General features: G+C 29.2%; 1 protein-coding gene across 2 annotated transcripts in view; it reads right to left on the bottom strand.

The window, feature by feature from the left end:
* Window positions 1-6,298: 6,298 nt before the first annotated feature.
* The window catches only part of LOC111680021 (receptor-type guanylate cyclase gcy-3-like), a 33,539-nt gene continuing 19,301 nt past the window's right edge, over window positions 6,299-20,536 (bottom strand). Inside the window, exons 2-8 of one of the 2 annotated variants that reach the window (XM_046956420.1) lie at window positions 10,980-11,322; window positions 10,483-10,699; window positions 10,158-10,418; window positions 8,981-10,103; window positions 8,756-8,854; window positions 8,581-8,691; window positions 6,299-8,521 (exon numbers count right to left, since the gene is read on the bottom strand). In XM_046956420.1, coding sequence (XP_046812376.1) covers window positions 6,605-8,521; window positions 8,581-8,691; window positions 8,756-8,854; window positions 8,981-10,103; window positions 10,158-10,418; window positions 10,483-10,699; window positions 10,980-11,166 — 3,915 coding nt within the window. In that variant the 5' untranslated portion in view covers window positions 11,167-11,322 and the 3' untranslated portion in view covers window positions 6,299-6,604. The remainder of the gene's footprint in view (window positions 8,522-8,580; window positions 8,692-8,755; window positions 8,855-8,980; window positions 10,104-10,157; window positions 10,419-10,482; window positions 10,700-10,979; window positions 11,323-20,536) is intronic. The other variant, XM_046956421.1, reaches the window with a different exon arrangement.

Below are 20,536 nucleotides of genomic sequence, written 5' to 3'. Positions count from 1 at the left end.
CTCCTTATCATGAGAAACAAGTAGTAAAGTATAGTCGGGCATGGCCGACCATATAATACCCTACACCATGAATATATTTTTTAAAATTTTTACTTTTTATAAAGAAACTTATGTTGAATATTATTTCAAAATATTTAAGCAATTTATTGATAAAAAAAAAACTAAAATTTGTAAATGAGGCTTTATATAGGTCAAATATGGGTCGATCCTCGGGAAATTTGGGAAAAGAAATTTGGATTTCTGAATCGATCGGTATACTTTAAGGTGGGTATTGGACCAATATTTCTGTATGTTACAAACATCAGCACAAACGTATAATATCCTCCCCACTATAGTGGTGTAGAGTATAAAAAGGGAACTGAATGAATTATTTTTTAGTGTTCAGAAACTTGGATCTAACTTCGACGAATGCCTAGCATTGGCAAAGAAAGTGCTCCAGAGTTTCAATATCCTCTCACCATGCTCTACATACGTCGGAATCCGCACGTCCAATTTTGCATAAATGTACTCGTAATCCTGTATGTCCACTCAGAACACGTACTAAAACACTAACTTCAGACTTGCTCATTTTGAGGAGATTTTTCGTCAGGCTCACCCCATAGGATTTTCGTGATTCTACCCACTGTTTCAATATGGGATTCTCTCACCCATATTTTCAGTCAGCTTTTGTTGCGTCGAATGGTTTTGCGTTTGTCAGGTTAACTGCCTCGAGCTCCCTTCCCTTTAAAGCAATTACATTTACTCTTTCGTTACCGACTACTACCGAGTGGGCTGGTACCCATATGATATAAACCTTACCTTAAAATTTTTTTACAATGAAATACGGTCTTAGATTAAGTTCTACCTCATAATTGCCTTCTGGCTGTTGGTAAATATATTAAGCGCTGTGGACTTCTATACAATTTACGCATTCCATTATTGCTCGTACTTCTGCCTGAAAGCATGTGTTATGATTTGGTAAACAGTGGTATATTTCTGCATCTGGATCTTCAATATAGAACCCAGTTCCACTTTAACCCCTAATTTAGAGCCCTCCGCGTAACAACGGATTACTACTGGTATTTGCTCTAATGTTCCGCTTGACCAAGACATTCTATCTGGGATCAGTGTTTCAAGGTTTCCGACATATTCTGTGTCTTTTATACGATCAGACACGTCCGATGATTGTGTATAACCTTCCAATATGTCCAGTATACATTGGTGATAGTTATATCGTACATATAGCAGCATATCCATCTATTCCTTAGCATGTGGTTGATCCAGTTACGGAGCACCAGGTCAACATAAAACTGGTCTGGGGATTGGATAAGAGTATTATTGTGCACGTTATTGAAAGTGCCTTCGATGTCAATGCATACCGCGAGTGTATATAGTTTGTGCTGATGTCTGTAACCATATAGTAGTACATATAGGCGAAACTGAAGCAGTTTTCAAACAAAAATTTTTATTCTCTTCACACAGACGAGCTCTGAGAGAATAAAACAAACTTGTGAGAACTAAACGCACACACAAAACTTCAAATTTTCTTCGCAAAATTGGATATTAGCACTTATTAGTTTTTCATATCACTTCAACATAATATTTATTATTTTTTGCGACACTTTTCATTTATTTAAAAACCCGAAAATTATTTATATTTTACAAACGAAAAAAAAAATATTTTTTATTCTTTGACATTTCATTTTAATTAAAACTGAAAAAAAGTTGTACATTTTGGCATTGAAAATTAAAAAAAATATTTTACATATTTTTTTTCATTTTGCATTAGTGCAGATAAAAATAACAAAATGTCGTGTTTATAATATGTTTTGAGATAAAATATATTTTCAAATAATTCACTAATATTTTCATTCACTTCTTCCATTAATAACACACAAAAACTTACGTCCAAAAAATAAATTTTTTATTTAGTACCTTTTAAACAACTTTGTTTATTTTTGTGCTTCTACTAATACATTCTCACCAGTTAGACCTGGTCCACACTAGGGAACTTTTGTTGAGAAACTTTTTCTTAATTTTTGTTTCAGAAACTACGTATTAATTGCATTGATTTGTTGTACGAATGAGAAGAATAACAAAACAAGTTTCCGAGTACGAGAAACTCCGTACCGCGAGAGAGATGAATGATATTCTTTCTCTTCCTCTCTCACGCAAAATCAAAAGTTTCCCAAAAAAGTTTCCTAGTGTGGACCGGCAGTTAGCTGTTTGACAGAGGACTTAGGTCCTTGACAATCAGCTTCGCCTAGATACTACTATATGTCTTTAACATCCGAAAATATTCAATACCCACCATAGAGTATACCAATCGGCTCAGAATCTAAGTCGTTTTAGCTTTAGTATGAGCAGATGGGACATGTGCAGGGTTTTTTCTCCATTCTTTTTTAAATGCCCTTCGTAAAATAATGAATGTTTAAATTTCTTTTAAACATGTTGTTAAATATGTTTAACAAATATGCTTTAATAACTTATACAAATTTGATGAAATAACGACCAATTGATTATATTGATATTTTTTATTATTTTTGGAATTAATGTAATGTACATAAAAATAAAAATATTGCAAGTCGCAACACTGAATCATGCATTAGATTGATCGCACACGATCTTCACTCTTTGAGCGCAGAATAAAAATGAAGCAACTGCCTAAAATAGGAACGAACTCTGCTATTGTACTTTGCAAACAATTTCAGAACAGTCATGATAAAATTTCTTATATTTTTACTCATACGCTAATAATTAAGCTATAAGTATTAGTAGCGATTGTTTATTGTCAATAAATCGCTTAAATATTCGTATTAAATTAAAATCCAACGTAGATGCCCATTTGTTAAAAAAAATCAATTGTGATGTCAAATTCAGCATACTACATAGGATATGTACTGGTACATCTGATTCTGAATATGACATAAAACAAGTATTTGCTTTAATGTCGAAATATTTAACTAAAAAAGTCATAAATATTTTGAATTTTAGTTTTGGAACATAACATATTCGTAGTATTTGTTATACCCTTCACCTTCATGAGAAGGGTATATATATGTATATACATACGTTCAGTGTTGCCAAAACCTAATTGGGAAAAAGTGCTAGATTTTTTTCAAAAAAATGCTAAATAGTGGTAAAAATAAAAATACTTGAAAAAAGTGCTAAGAAAATATTGTTTTTTTTTTATTTCTAATGGAACGAGTTTAACACTAATTTTAATTTTATATACAGATTTATTTATTTATCCATTACATTACAATACAGTTACAAATTATACTCAACCCAATTTACTGAGCAGGGTAAATTAAGATCAAAGTCTCTTGTAGGAATTGAACCAACAACCCCCAGACTGACTAGCACAATAACAAACATACAGAATTTTGCTCTATTTTTTTGTACTATTTTCAACTGTATAAATATAGGTTTTAGCTTAGTACGCGAACCTAGCAAATCCACTTATTTTAGGATGATTTAAATACGGGATTTAAAAATTTCAAAATTTTTACTTAAAACCAGTGAAAAATATATTATATATTTCGAATATGAAATATATAATATCATATTCGAATCAAAATATATATTCTGGTCATGTGGGCGAATTTCTCTATAGTATCTATACTGAAACAATTATAATTTATAAATTAAATTTTTGGGTGTTAAATGAGTTTAAAAAGTGCTGAATTGGCAATACTGCATACGTTTGTCATTCCGTTTGTAATTTCTATAATATAATTTCCCGACCCTATTCTGGATCCTTATAGATAGCGGATGCGATTAAGCTATGGTCTGTCTGTTTGTTGAAATCAGTTTTTAGAGGACTCTAGATATCGTCGAGATCCGAACCTTCAATAATTTCGTTATAAAGATCGCTATTTACTAAGTACAAAATTTCGTTTATCTGAGAATCTTTTTTTTAAATTTTTCCTCGATTACATTAAAATTATAATAGACCAGCAGCAGGAATTAGGTGAGAACCGAAAAAAGTGAACTCTTTGGTACTTTTTAAATTTTCTGCAATATTGTATTTAGAAACATGAAAATAAGCACGTAAATAAAATAAGCCCGAATTAAGTGATGTAAAATAGGACTTTTTAGTACTGATACATGGTGTAGGGAACATAAGATTCGGCACAGCCTGTTCAAATATATTGAGTCTTTTCTACTCGTCTTTTCAACTTACATACACAGAATATGTATACTTTTTGGGTCTATGACCAAAGCTTGGAAAGAATGAATTCTATTTGGAATTAATTCCCTTATAATTTTAATTCGGCTTTAAATTTTTAAATGTATCATTCTTTAAAATCATTCTTTGAATTTAAATTCTAAAGCTGAATTCCTAGGCTTTATATTATATTGAATTAATTCCTAAGAGAATTCATTCTTTATAGGAATGAATTCAATGGAATGATCATTCATATTTGTTTAATTCCTTCTATTACAAATTGAATGAAAGAAAAAAAATTCAATTTTTAATATACAGAATGCTTTTGAATTATAAAACAAAACTTTCATTAAATCTATTTCAAATTGAATGGTTGAAAAATTTTTAAATTCAATTTGTAACAGATTGAATTCAAACAAAATTTATATCATTCAGAGGGAATTTAAAAATCAATAGGAATTGTTGAAATTAATTTTAATTCAGTTTGTAACAGATTGAATGCAAACAAAATTAATTCATTCAGAAGGAATTTAACATTCTATAGGAATTAATTCATTAGAGAATTAATTCAACTACATCGAAAGCTTTAAGAATTAATTCTAGGAATTAAATCAAAGGGAATGAATTGAAGAATTGTTAATTCTTTAAAATATAACTCAATTTCAAATAAAGAATTAGAGAATGAATTCTTTCAGAGCTTTGTCTATGACCAACATTTCGATGTGTTAAAAACGAAATCAATAAATCAATTTATATTCCTTTTGCATAAATCAAAAAATAAATATAATAGTAATTTTTAAATTTATGAAAAATATGGCTTAAAAGAGTAAAATAAAAAAATAAGTAAATACTTGGATTAATTGAAAAAAAAACCGGATTTTGGCATAACATAATCGCGAAAAAATCACGAGATTTTCAGGATTGACACCCTTAGTTTCAAAACATATCGTTTTTTATTAAATATAAATTTTTGTTGTGTTTTGTTTTACGGCCAAACATTTTTAAAAATTTAAATTTTCTGTTAATTTTCTATTAAAATATGTATTAACAATGGAATTAATAGTTTTGTTCCAGAACTTTTCTGGCTAAAGAGAATTAATGAATTTTCTCTTCGTACTTATAAAAAGTACGGGAACAGAAAAACCAAAATTTCTCTTTCAATAAATTTGTATTGATGTTTATTCATATAAATTTTTATTGAAATTAAAATAAAATTGAAAAACTACAATCACACATACTTATTTATGAAAATAAATTAAAAATATCAAACATTTTTTTTTCAATGTATTTTTTTAAACAAATAATTTATTTGACAACTTTTTTTCTATTTGCCAGGAAAAAATGTTCTGGATAAAACCTGCAAATTCTGGCAAAGAGAAAATAATGTTAATTGCTCAAATTTGTTCTCTTTTACAATTTATGGTAAAAACCTGCAAACTTGACAAGTAAAGGAAAAAACCTAATATTGATATAATGTCAATAAAAATAAGTACAACTTCCGTTTCCAGCTTAAGATTGGAATGACATAAGTCAAAATTTTTCTGGGAACACTGCCCCGTTGTGTTTTACACATAAACCGCCATAATTCACAGCAACAGTTTCCGGTTATCGACTGCACTAAGTGCCACTTAGTACCAATCATTTCATATGGTTTGTGTCTTTACTAAAATGTATGTACTGTATAAACAAAGTTTGTTTCATTTATAATGATTTACATTGTTTTTCAGTTTGGCTTTACTTGGCAATGTTGCCAGAATAGTTTTTACACATGTCCCCAAAAATCACAATATTTTAATTGAACAAACAATAAAAAAAATTCTGTTAATTTGTATCATTCTTTAAAAATTTGTAATCAGATATATAATATCTATTAACGGGTTTTATTGTCAAAACCGTATTCAAAAGCAGGAATTTTAATACAATTTGTCGAATTATTTGGAATCAATCTTTTAAACAAATACTACACTACTAAGACAACTATTAGAAATAAAAAAGTACAACCCTCTTATGACAAGCCTGTGTTAAACGTACATCTTTATGTTGCACTTTTTAACTTATTTATAATTTATATTGGTAGTGTTTAAGTGAAAAAATTGTCTATTTATTGAAATTTCGATGATCTTTGAAAAAAGGAAAAAAAAGTTTAGATTTCTGTGTTTTTATAAAGAGGAACATATTTTTATAGATTCATGTAAACTTAAAAACTAAGGTATTAAATTACAATTGTTTTGAACATTTTCGATATTTACAAAAATATATACAAAGTTTCATACAAAAGTATGATAAGTACAAAAAGCATAATAATATAAAAAAATATTTAAATTAAAAATTATTTATATAGTATGAAGGTATATACAAAAAATATTTATGAGGTATAAAAGTAACTTTCTTTGTGTATCCGTTTTTGTGCATTTTATGCCAGGTAATTTTTTTCATCTATATTCTAGTTTATAATTAGAATGAAGTCTGTTGATGAGAAGAGGGAACAGTTTCAGCATGGTGCATTAGTAATGGTGACATAATGCTGTAACCATCTGGTGTTATAGGTGATGATTCAAGTGGCTCTTCTCCACTATTGGCCATATGTGTTGGCATTTCGATATTAGATTCCGCAGTCGTTTTTCTTTCATTAGTGAAATTGTTTAGTCTTTCAATATTGTCTGCAATTGATGCCTGGGCAACAACATCTAAAATAGATCCATTTTTAAGTGGCGAACATTTTCGAGATTTTGGCAATAGTTCAAGTTCATCACTTTCAGTCTCGGCCATCTCAATAGAAGCACTTGGAAAATCAAGGCATGGTGTTAACAAAGTTGGATATTTTGAAATGTAATCTACAATTTCGGCGGCAGTAGGGCGTTTCTTGGGATCCTGATTCCAGCACGCTTTTATTAATCCTTCTAATTGGGGCTTTATTCCGATGGGTATACTTAGAGTATTTCCACTTTTAACATACTCTAATACCTGATTATTTGTCAGACCCTGATAGAGGGATGATCCAAATGTTATGATCTCAAAGAGAACAACACCGAAAGCCCAAACATCCGATGCAGGAGTGAACATTCCCAAGGCCAGTGATTCTGGAGCCATCCATCGGACAGGTAACATACCTTTACGATTAAAACGATAGTAATCACTTTCGTATGTGGGCCTAGACATTCCAAAATCTCCCAGCTTTACAACTCGTTGGGCATTGACCAAGCAATTACGACAAGCTATGTCTCGATGGACATATTTTTGTTGTGCTAAATATGCTAAACCACGAGACACATCCATTGCATACATTGTAAGGCGTTTAGATGAAATATCAGAATCATCGGAATTTTTTTCGTTGACCATATGGCGACGGGCAAGTAAATATGTTTTTAGATCTCCGTACAACATGAATTCCATAATTGTGTAAATTGGCTCTGATTGCAGGCATACACCCAAAAGTTTGACTATATTTTTATGATCAAATCGTTTCATAGCTTCTGCCTCCGACAAAAAATCCAAGCGATCTTCAGTTGATGCCCCACTTTTGAGAGTTTTCACAGCTACAGCAGTCCAACCTTCAACTCCAATTTTAGCTTCACCACCATATACGGTACCAAAAGCACCTTCACCTAAACGTCGATTAACAACAACATTTTCTTTAGGTATTTCCCACTTATCTAATGTATTTGCATTACTACGGGAGGGGGACAAAAGATCGATACCGAAATTCTTCATAATCTTAGCAGAACGTTTCAGTTTTTCGTCGTATCGTCGTTTCCAGAAATAGAAGGATATAAGCGATATGAGCACAACGACAATCATACAAAGCAGCGCGGTGAATGCTATTGTGGCATTCTGACATTCAGTATTTAGAAATTCTGCTAACGCTGAAAACCTACAATCGAATCTACCATCGCCTGGTGGTTTGCCCTCAAAATACCACACTATTGCACTTTCGTTTAATACAAAATTCCCACCACTGGTTCGTAAGTACCGGCCTTTGCCAACAAGCTGAGGTATATATTTACCGACTTCAACGGACTGACGATTTCGCCACTGTCTTATTATTAGTTCAGTAATGCGAGAACCTCCTTGACCAAATCGAACTCTTCCGGAAAGCCCAACAAAGTCTGTTTCCCAAATAAGATCAGCAAAGCGATTAACTACGGTTTTGGATCGCAGGTTTTCAACAGCGCCTCTGTTTTCGTGCAGTAGTTTATCGGCTGCAAGTGCAAAAGCCCAAACGGCATCATAAGCAAAAGCCGTATACTTTGAAACACTGCTGACATTAGCGCTATATGACTCTAACCACTTTTCTATGGTAATATGTTCTTGCATTATAGTTGCATTACCTCCAAATGGTGCATGCATGATGCTAAAATGTCCTTCGAAAGCCTGAAAATGAAAAGAAGCATAAATATATAAATATTATTTAGGAATTTTCACAATTTTACCATTTTTAATTCTTGATTCGTGCAGCTGTGGTTGCTCTCTTCACTTACAATATTCCAATCCTTTGACAGCCATGATGGTAAGAACCATACGTAGCCGTTATAACTCGTCATCTATTGCAATAAGAATGACTATGGTTAATTATACATTTAAACATATTAATTTTTTCTTATGTACCTTAAGTTTATATGCTTCACATAAGGCCATCTGCGCATACTTATTATGAATATCCGCTATTATGATTCTTGCACGCCGATTTTTTAAATCGACCAAATACTAAGGAAATAAAATATATTGAAGAATATAAGAACATTTACATATATAATTTTTCATGTTAAGATTTAAAGAACTCAAAACATTGCATTGAAACTTTCATCTTTATTTTAACATGTTTTTACATACCTTATTCATTTCTACATGCGTTATATCACTTAAAAATTTCTTATTTATTATCAGTTCCATATTGTTATTTTTTAGTGTAGTTTCCATATGAGAAATATATTCGGTGTACTTTTGACCATCTTCTGTTAGAGCCGCCACTCTCTTCCAGCCGATTTTTTTCATTAGACTTATGTAGACATCTTCATATTGACGATTAGAACCAATAGTGCGAAAAAAGAATGGATACGCGTGGCGATCCAAAAATGTAGCACCTTCGGCCGAGTATGAAATGACAGCCATATTGGTATGTCTGGATATACCAGCGATCGGTTCAACAGTTTCACTACAGGCAGGACCAACTACACCCAAAAGTTTTGGTACATTAAAGAGATGAATAAACGACTTCATTACAACGTCCGCTTTACACTCGCCATCATTTTCAATGACATTCAGATTGTAATTTCTTAAAATTGTACTATTACTGTTAACAGCTTGTACAGCTCTCTTCACTGCATATACTAGATTCTGATGACCTCTGGTATTTTTCTTTATAGGAAATATAGCGCCAATCGAGAGTGTCATGGGTTCGTTGGATATCCACAAATTATAAGTTTCGGTATGATTTCGAAGCCAATCACATGCCAACTCATTGTACATTACATCCGCCACGAAACCCTTCTCTGAACGTTTTTGATCGAGATCACTGAAAAGTTGCATTAGATCATCGTTATTTATCCAAAACAAACGTAATGAATGCATTAGGCGTTCATCTGCCAATAGATGTTTAGAGTGGTACTTAAAAATTGGTGTTAATTCGTATTTGCAATATGATTTCCACAAAGATAACGACTCTTCACAAAGCGGTAATTCAATATGTTCAAATTTATGTCTACCATCGATCACATCCGAAGGGTTCCAGTGCAAAACTAAAAATCTCTTGCTATTACCACGTGCATTGTAATCAGTGTATTTTAAATATAAACGATCGATTTCAGAGCGAAAACGCGATCCTAACCATAGTATATTTAAATAACCGTTCATTTCTTTAATTTGATTTTGTACAAATGAAGTTTCCATTTTATACTCTGCCAAAAGTGTTGCACATTGGTTATTTTCGCACATGGGACTTACAAAGTATTCATATCTGTATGAAAATAATGTTAATATTTTATTGTTAAAATAATAGACATTCACTTACTCATTTCCCTGCGTAAGCTCTTGTAGTTCATCTTCATCCATTACATATTGCTCATAGAATGGATTTGACCTGTTCAAAAAGACTGAGTAGTGCAGACCTTCCATGGTAAAATTTACTTCTGGTCCAACAAACCAACCAAAGCGTCCAGGATCTAACGAAACACCTGACTCATAGACTTCCATCGGTCTTAAACCATGACCCATCGGTGGTGTCCATACGCCTAAATTTATCATTGGTAAATTTGGATATTGAGGATGTTTTCTATAAATTGGTCAAAGCATATGAGGTAGTGATATGGGACAAACGATTGTACCATTGGTCTTACATTAATAAGTCAAGAGTGTTGCTAAGTCTTTTGCCTTCATAGTAGTCTTCTTCAGGATTTCCATTAAACTCAATTGGCAATATGTAAACATTTTTGTAGTGAAGAACATCTCTGAGAAATATTGCAAATATTCGTGTGATTATTTGATGCGATGGCCAATATGAAACTTGTATACCGATTGTGCTTTGGCGAAAACTTAAATTCGGAGAGGTATTGTCTAAAAAAATAAATATTTTGGTTGTTGTACTATTTGTTTAACAAATCTTATAGCTTTTGGTGGATATGAAATATCCACAGCGATATTTAGATCTCAACAATTCGTGTGCTACAGTGTTTTTATTATGGGCTATTATAGATGATATAAATAAATTTAATCAAATTAAACCCACAACAGGCTTACAGTATCTACATCTGAATATGTCGTTATGAGTATGAAGATAAATATAAATAGATTTCGACGTATGGTTAACCATAATTTCTTAGTTGTTGTAACATACCTTTATCAGTAAAACATTGGTAGTTGTACAAGTTCGCTTTTAATATCTCCCCATTACTGTTGTTGTTGTTGTAGACCACTGCAATCGACATTTGCAATAGAACGGATAGAAACATCAAAACCACAAACAACGATTTTACATTGAGCGATGTCAATCGGAAGTTTAAATCCGGATGTTTTCGTCGCATTTTAAACTATATTTTTAGTTTTATAAACAAATTTATGTTGTAAAGCGATAAAAATGTTTAAACTATTTTCTGCGCATTTATTTTTTACGGAAATTGTGTTTTTATTTTAGGTAGAATTATTTTAATAAAATCTCCTGGAGACATGTACATCGTCATCTAAAAAAAGAAAATAATACAAATATTTTTAAATTTCTAGTTTTTTTTTGCGTATCTCTGGTAGGTTTGTTTTGGTGCAATAAATATTATAACCAGATTAAAACCGAATGTTCGGCTGTGAATCTTATATGCCCTTTCATGAGGTGTTAAAAAACAGCCAGAATTAATTTAATTACAAAAATAAAAATACCATTTGCAAAAAGGAATCAGAAAGTTCTTGTATATGTTCTCGCTTACTGCGAGCTCAAATTCATAATTTCATACTTCTAGATTAAAAATTGTAGAAAGTTTAAAAAGTACCTCTTGAAGAATCAGGGCTTTATATACTTAATTTCATGTATCTAGGTTCATTATTATAAAAAATTCAAAAATTAGTTTATGATGAACGTAAAAGTTATATATACTTAATTTCATGTTTCTGGGTTGATTATTATAGAAAATTCCGAAAGTACCTTTTAAGTACCATTTTATATGTTCTCACATAATGCTTAATTTCTTTTTTCTATGTTTAATATCATAGAAATTACAAAAAGTTCCTTTTGAACTATGAAAAAGTAAAAAATCCCCTTTTTGTGTATGCAATTATTCGGTTTATAAGACAAGTAATTATTTGAGGTTTTACGATAGCCGGTTAATAGTCGGATAATTTAAAATTATTCTTGTAATCGAATAAAAGGAAACTGGAAGATTTTGTTACTTTTTTAAGCTATTTTTCTTCTTGTTATAAACAAAATTGTAATACTTCTATCCATTCTATTTATTGTTTCTTTTTTTTCAAATATTAGAAATTAATTCTTTTTATGTGAAAGCTTTTTCTATATAAGGATACAATCGGTGTTGTGCGGTTGTATCGTAGTACGTTGTAATTTTTTTACTATGTATTAATTTGTTTTTGTTTCTAAACATTTTATTTGAAAGGTGAAAGGTGATATCATTTTTTTATGTTTTCTTTTTAAAAAAGAGAAGTACATTTAAAACATGTAATAAGTTATAGTATATAATAACCTACACCTGTATACGAATATAATGTGATTTAGTTTTTATAATAAAGCATTTAAGTTGAATTGTTCCTTGCCTTAGATATAATTAAGCCATTTATTTTTTAATAAACTGTGTATATTTAATTAAAATTTTGGTGGGGGGCTTTTTATAGGGGCTACGGTCAAATGAGGCCCCATAATTATATAGTTTATGAGGATCATCAAGGCTAGTATATAACTTGGTTTTGCAGCTTTTTGTCGAGATACGAGTATATTAAACATAATAATGAATTTAAAAGCCCTATTTGGCGGGTTCAGTTGTATGGGGCATAGGTGAAATAATGGACCGATGTTAACCATTTTCAATAGACCATAGAAGATCATGTGCCAAATTTCATTGAATTATCTCCAAAATTGCAACCTGTAGTTTGATTACAAGGTTTACAAGCCCTACAGTTTTATGGGGGCCAGGTGAAATAATAAAGCGATGTTAGCCATTTTCAATAGGTTTTGCCTACGGTACCATAGAAGATCATGTGTCAAATTTCATTGAATTACCTCTAAAATTGTAGTTTGATTACAAGGTTTACATGTACGGACGGACAGACGGACATAGCTAAATCGACTGAGAAAATGATTCTGAGCCGATTGGTATATTTTAAGGTGGGTATAGGACCAGTATTATTGTGCGTTACAAACATCAGCACAAACCCAATATATCCTCCCCACTAAAGTGGTGTAGGGTATAAAAATCATCAAATAAATGTTGTTTATTGTAGAAAAAATATTAATATTATGAGTAGAAAATGTATTATAACAATATTGAATTTTTTAGAAAATATACAGTAATCTTATTGTTAAATACTGAGTTTTTCATAATCGGTTAATTGATGGATATTATTCGGTTTATTCATTATTTGAAAGATTAATTAATCAATTAATCGTCAAAAATTAATCGATTAACCCTTCGACGATTAATCGTTTCAATACTCCAGTTCTCTCTAAATCCCAGCTCAACATAATTTACTTCATGTTTCTTGATTTATTATTATAGAAAAATAAAAAATTACCTTTTAAAGAACAAAAAAGTACCCTTTTATAGGTTTTCAACTAATTCAGGCATGGTATTCAAAGATTTTTGAGGATTTTTACTCAGACCTCCAAATTGTTATTTAACCACTGGAAAAAGTCCTTTCATTTTTCATTCCATGAGGAAACAAAAAATATTATTTTGTAAAATTGTGATGTTATAGAAATTGATATGGTTATACAATTTACTAGAATATATCAAAATGTTTTTTTAATGCAACTAATACCTAATGTTTTTGTTTTTAACTTTAATTTTTTAACACACCTGTAGTCCAGAAATTCACGTTTATTTTTATTATTTATTTTTTAATACATTTTTTTTTCATAGCATTTTGTCTATAACTTTTTTGGAACCCGTATAATAAATATTTATTATTTTGTTAAATTTGTTTCGCTTCCATTAATATTTGCTCTACACCATTTCAAATTGTTAAAAATGACGTGAATTTCAAACTACTCGAATAAAATAATGAGAAGAAAATATTATATATTATTACGTTTAGAATGAAATTATATATGTATGTACTACTGTTATGAAGAAGAAAATCACTAATACAAACTAGTTTTCTAATATTCTTTATCAAATCAAAACCACATAAATTAAACCTTATTTGGATACCTCTGAAATTTTGTTATAATTATTTTACTAAAAAAATATGGGAAAATTCAAATGGTGTAGTTTTAAGTTTAAACACATTTTTGAGCATTGTATGCATTTATTAACACGTAAATTCTATTTATGTATAAAAAAAACTTTTACAATCATAAAAATTTGTATACTCGAGCATATTACAGTGTGACAATTGATTTTAATTACGGAAAAAATGACACCATCGTTTTCGATATATTACATAGATTGCAGATTTATTTTCCATTAGTATTTATTTCAAAACAAATCTTGATCAAATAAAACTTTGTTAATATTTTCCTAAGAACTGCATTTTATTTAATAGGAATACAACATTTTTAAAATTATTTTAATATAAATACATACATATTTTTTGTTTTTACTGTGCAGTTTTTTATAGGAAAATTTAAACTTAAATAAAATCCAAAAAATATATAAATTAGTGTGAATAAATATTTAAAAAAATATTTGTTTATTATATTTTTACATTGTCAGACATTGCGAAATAAAGCCTGTAATTTAATACTTTTGTACGTATATTTACGAAATACCAACAAGCTGAATTTTTTCATAATTTTTACTTTTGCAATTAAAAATGCCAGATATATGTACATTGAAAAATCGAAATTTATTTTAGCTTTTAAAAAAATATTTTAAAGAAAAAAAATTTTAAGAATAAAATTTTATTAAAAAAATAAAATTTTTATTCATATTTTCTTGCATATAAAATTTCTTTCTAACGTGTAAGTATTTTTTTCCTTTCTCTAGATTCAAACATGTGTTCTTTCAAAAGTAAACCTTTACGGGGTAAAATTATAGGATTGTGTGTTTTGTGCACTAAATATTCTATAGACGTAAAAATTTAGATACTTTTCATGTCGAAGAATCTGTTGTTTGTGTTAATATTTAAATCAATATTTTCTCCATGGATGGCAAAATAATGTTAAAATAACTATGGAATTTTTTTGAATATGAATTCCAATGAATTGCAAGGAAACCTGATTGATGTCTTTGTTAAGAATTCTGTAGAATTTAAATGAATATGTTGTTACATTTTTATAAACATACCAAAGATTTGCGTAAATTTAGGCCATTCTCCGAAAAATAATTTAATTTAAAACAAGTTCAAATTATTGCTTCTAATACATTAGGCAATTTTAAATAACAATACCTGTTTGTTCTCTCCTAAAATATTTATATGAATATATATGTACATATAAACATATGTATTTGCTGATCTTATTTATTTTAAAATGATGTGTTTCATTGTTCTGTTTATTGTTGTAAAATCATTTAAATAAGATGTCATTAAGTATTCATATCGGAATAAAATGACAAAAATAATTCGTAGCATTTAGATTATCTTTAAGAGGTTGTCTAACTTTGTGTATATACATACATACAGTGGTGGAAAATATAATAGAAACAACAACGTATTGCAGTTTTATCAATTTTGAATGTTAAAAAATGATTTCTGTAATCTTTTCATTTAATACAAAATAATATTTTACTTGCAAGATCGTTCCAAACTAATTGTAAAAACTATCTTACACTGTTCGAATGTTAAGTTCAATACTGCAACTTACGATTAGTATCGCCTTCTTCTGTACGTGACCAAGTAGATCAAAAATAGATTATCCGGTCCATAGTTTTGTATTTTCGATCGGACATATAAAAATGGTGTAAACAGTAAGAAGATCAGATGGTAAGTAATTTATGTCTAACACCGGGTTAAAAATCAAGACTTAAGTGCTTCTTTCTTCGAGTGTATACAGGAGTATAGGTTAAACATGACCGATCCTCAATAAATTTGGGGAAAGAATATATTTTTAAATAACTGTTAGTTATGTAGAATTTAATTCCGATACTAATGTTTTTAAGTAATTCTTATTTGTGCCAATTTTGAAAAAAAATAATAGTATTATGGCATAAAAGGCCAAATCGGAAGGTTCGGTTGTGTGGGGGCTAAATAAAATAATGCGCTGTTTTCAACCATAATACCCTACCCACTATAGTCGTGTAGGGTATAAAAATTTGTTTAAACCAACATTTTCTAAATTTTAATAAGTATTTTATAGGTTTTGCAGAGTTCTTTCACATATATTAATAGAAAACAATAAGATAGTTTAAAAGCGACTAAAATTAAGAAAAATAATCTAATCTATTATCTTTTCCATCACTGTATCCAACACAAAATAAGTATATAAATATGTTGAGATGCTCGATTATAATTTCATTTGTTAAAAAAAAACAAACGTCACATTAGTATCAGCACACATCAAAACAAAAACAAAGTGATGATCAAGATCAAATTTTATTTGTTGGTCTTTGGTGGGCTAGATAAAAACAACAATAACAATATCAAAAGCCTCAAATTAAGAAAAGAAAAAAATTGTGATGAAATGGAAAATTACTTTTGATAGATAATGGATAAGATTTGATGGGTTGTTTTGCATTTAAATAAAAAGATCTATGAAAAGATTTCAATAATCTTTTTTTAATTATTGGTAAATTAAAATTAAAGAGTAGTTCCCAACTAGCCTATGAGAGAACCAAATAGTGACGTTTTGGCACTTTTAAAAGTGTCACATTGTTAATGAGCATGAGTGACATAAAGTGGGTGTAATTTTATCAGGGATAAACAAACTAAATAAATATTCCAAAATAGATATAATCACACTTTTTTGGTGTGTTGTAAGGTCCACGGACAGTACGTACCTTAAAAATATGTCAAATACTCGATACTCATTATTTAATACTTTAACAGCACTTTAAAAAATCGCAAGAAAAACATTTGTGAAAAAATGTTCTCAAGTTTAGGAAAATAATATTTTTTCTACCAAATTGCAATGAAGTTTGTTTTGTACCTTACTTTTTCAGATTTTGATGGAACTTTGTTCACACATTCTTTGTATAAATACGAATGTTAAAGTTCTATAAAAATTCATTGTGTTTTAGATATTATCGAGGTTCAAAGATCACATATTTTAATAATTTTTCAACATACATAAATTTTAAATACACAAAAAAACGGTAAACCAGTTTTGAATTATTAATAAAAAACAATTTTTTAAAAATTTAAAAATTATAATTTTTATTAAAACTTGTTTAAGAAAAAAGGTAAAACCATTTCTTTTAAGAGCTTTGTGGTTACTTAGTAGAGTGGCCTCCAGTAGATTAGTGGTTAGAGTTCTACTCTGGTGGACCAGAGCAGGCCCGATAGAGGCCTAGGTGTATTTCTTCGTATTTGATGTATAAATGCACATCTTCCTTTCAAACTAACTTACTAACTAGTAAAGTACAAGGGAAATATGTTAAAATATTTTAACTTAAAAATATTACGTTTTGAATCTCCTATTTTGAAAAAATATGGGATATTAAGTGATATGACTCGGTCCGTATTATTTTACCATAATTTAATTTAAGTATCCGTTGAATACAAAGTAAATACAATTATTTGAAACCGTAGGATATTTATAAAAACCGATAGTAGTAAAAGAAAAAAATCCGTTCGAGTTCATCACTCTGTAGTGTATAAAAAATTCAGAATGGAAAAATGACGGAATCTCTATTAAATCAATTTTTTGTGAAATAATTGTTTATCATATTTTTCTAATCAAAACATCTAAGTTTAGCAAAAACGCAGTTGAAACATTTTATATCCAAATTATCCAAAAAATTTTTAAGATTAAGTTTTATGTTTAAATTATTTAAAATCCAGTTTTTTAGAAAATATCGAATAATCGATCAATTTAATACAAATATATATAATTTTTTATTGTTTTTACTAAATACAAACATATTGGTATTTCTATCGTGTCGAACAAGACGGTCGTAAGTTTCAAAGCAGAGGAGCTCAAGATTTCCATTTCATTGCACGCGTGATAGGGTAAGAAAATTCTGCTGACTTTAAGTTGATAAACATACAATAATTCTTCTACTTTTTATAATGAGCAATATCAGTTGCTTTGTTCTCAACTTGAAAAAAGATTAAATCAGTTGGTGATCAGCACTTGTCGAAGCGAGGTATGTGTGTGACGCTTTTAAAATACGCACAGAAATACAACAACAAAATTTTGAGAAAGCCGAATTAATGTAGGAGAATATAAGAGAACAGTTGATAGTTTTTTATATATACACTGGCTGTCAAAATCCATAATAAATTAGCATATAGTTTGTAGTCATTTTTATGCCCTACACCACTTTAGTGGGGAGGGTATATTGGGTTTGTGCTGATGTTTGTAACATACAAAAATATTCGTCCTATACCCACCTTAAAGTATACCAATCGGCTTAGAATCATTTTCTGAGTCGATTAATGGTTAAAATAGGGCCTTTTGGCTTATAATTAATTTAAATGATCTATTACGTTAACAAAAGTCGACAAGACTTAGTTTTATAGAACTTTAAATGACACTACCGATTTTTGTAATGATCGGGCTTCATTTGACCCTATCCTCCATACAAACTCCCCTTCAGAAAATGACTTAAAGGTCAAAATTCACTTACAAACACTAATAATACTTTTAAATTCTACATAAATAATATTGAAGAAGACTTAACTCCCCCTACCAACATTTTTGAGGATAGGGCCATATTTTGCCCTTCTCCCCTTTGAGCCCTCTTAAAAATCCTTTTTTTGCCAAAAAAAGTAAAAATATTCCGAAATAAAGTTAAAAAAACAAACCAAATGCTTAATTTGTTTAAATAATCCCCATTTTTAACATACATACTGACTGGTGTAGGTTATCATATGGTCGGCTATGCCCGACTATACATTCATACTTGTATTAGTATACTTTTATTTTGAATTGAATTCTGTAGTATATGGTAGTCTATAGTCCATGATTGGGCATAGCTTTTATACATAGCCAACATTAACGTATTTCTGATCCTTCTGATGATAATACAATAATCGGTCACAACTCCTATAAAAAGTCGAGTATTCAACTTACATTTCTTAAAAAGATCATTTGTTGAATTTCTATATTTTTTCTTCTACTTAACAGCTAAAAAATCATAATCATTTCCTAATTTAATAAATTTCATTACATTAATATCTTTTTAAATACCAATATTTTACAATTCGAAGGCTGTACTCCACAAAATTTACGTAATGTGACAGACTTTCTTTTAAATTGAGTTCTATATACAAAACTTGATTTAGATTCAAAGTTTTGAATATTTCTGAATATCATCCAAAAAGTTATCAGAATATATTCTGTTTCAAGGAAATCCAAATCTCGCCTTTTTACGGAAATTTATATTTTTATATTTGTTTGATTTATGATAACATTTCGGTGGAAATGCATATATTTATATATTTGAATAAGCTATATAAATTTTCAATATAAAATCTAACAAATAATTAGAAATCGTATTTATATATATATATTTTTTTTTTAAATTTATGTGAAATTAATTGAACAATTAATTAAATTTATTAAACAAATATACGTACATACATACATTCATAAATATTTTAATTATTCCCTACAGCAAAGGGGTTTTTGTTGTACGTCATGACCAAATTTTATTTTAACAAATTAAGCAAATTATGCGATCTTATTTGCCCAACAAAGTATTTATCAAATGAAATCCCCAAATTTAAAAAAAAATCAAAAATTAAAAAAGAAAAAAAAAGACAATAAAAAAAAACGAGAAATGGAAACAAAAACAAAAATATTTTAGAGTCCAACGTTTTACAATTTTTGGAAGTATACCAGTCAGCAGTTGGAATATTAATACAGATTTCCTGAAAATCATCTTATTATAAGGTAATTATTCTAAATTTTTGATACCGTTCGTGAGCTGGACCAAATTAAAAAAAGGTATTTTGTAATTATTTCTTTTTTTAATTTTCGTTTGTTTTGAAACAAAATATCCAATACGGGGTATCGTTTAAAAGATATTTTAAAGCCGCGTCCAATGACATATTAATCATAAATAACAGTCTGCTTATAATTGTCATATTCCAAAATATTTAAAATTGTTAGGTTTTTCACTAAAAAAATAAAATGTATGCACAATTTTGCTAATTTTGCGCACCACTAGACTTGGCTTCAAAAATCCTTTCAACTGATACCGCATACTATATATTGTTTAAGAAATACTGTATAATTTAAAACAAAATAACTAAAAAGGCACCATCGAGAGAATAGAAATATTTTGGGAACCATTATAAAACATAACAAAGATTTTTTGAAGCTGGGTTAAAATATTTAATTTAACATGAAGAATCGTGTTCCCATACGATATTTTCTTTAATGTTTTTCAACTTTAGTTAATATTTTTAATTAACTAAGATTGTTTGTAAGAATTACACAGGCCAACGAAATCAAGTCTTGTACAAATTTTAAAACAATATCTACTGAAACCGAATCTGAAAGTTATTTTTCTTTATCACTCATAAAGAAAATAATACTTGCATTTGTAGTTATACCCTACACCACTATAGTGGGGAGGGTATTATACGTTTGTGCTGATGTTTGTAACATACAAAAATATTGGTCCAATA

This window comes from Lucilia cuprina, chromosome 2 (assembly GCF_022045245.1).
Source record: "Lucilia cuprina isolate Lc7/37 chromosome 2, ASM2204524v1, whole genome shotgun sequence".
Lineage (NCBI taxonomy): Eukaryota > Metazoa > Arthropoda > Insecta > Diptera > Calliphoridae > Lucilia > Lucilia cuprina.
This window is presented reverse-complemented; position numbering and strand designations above follow the sequence as displayed.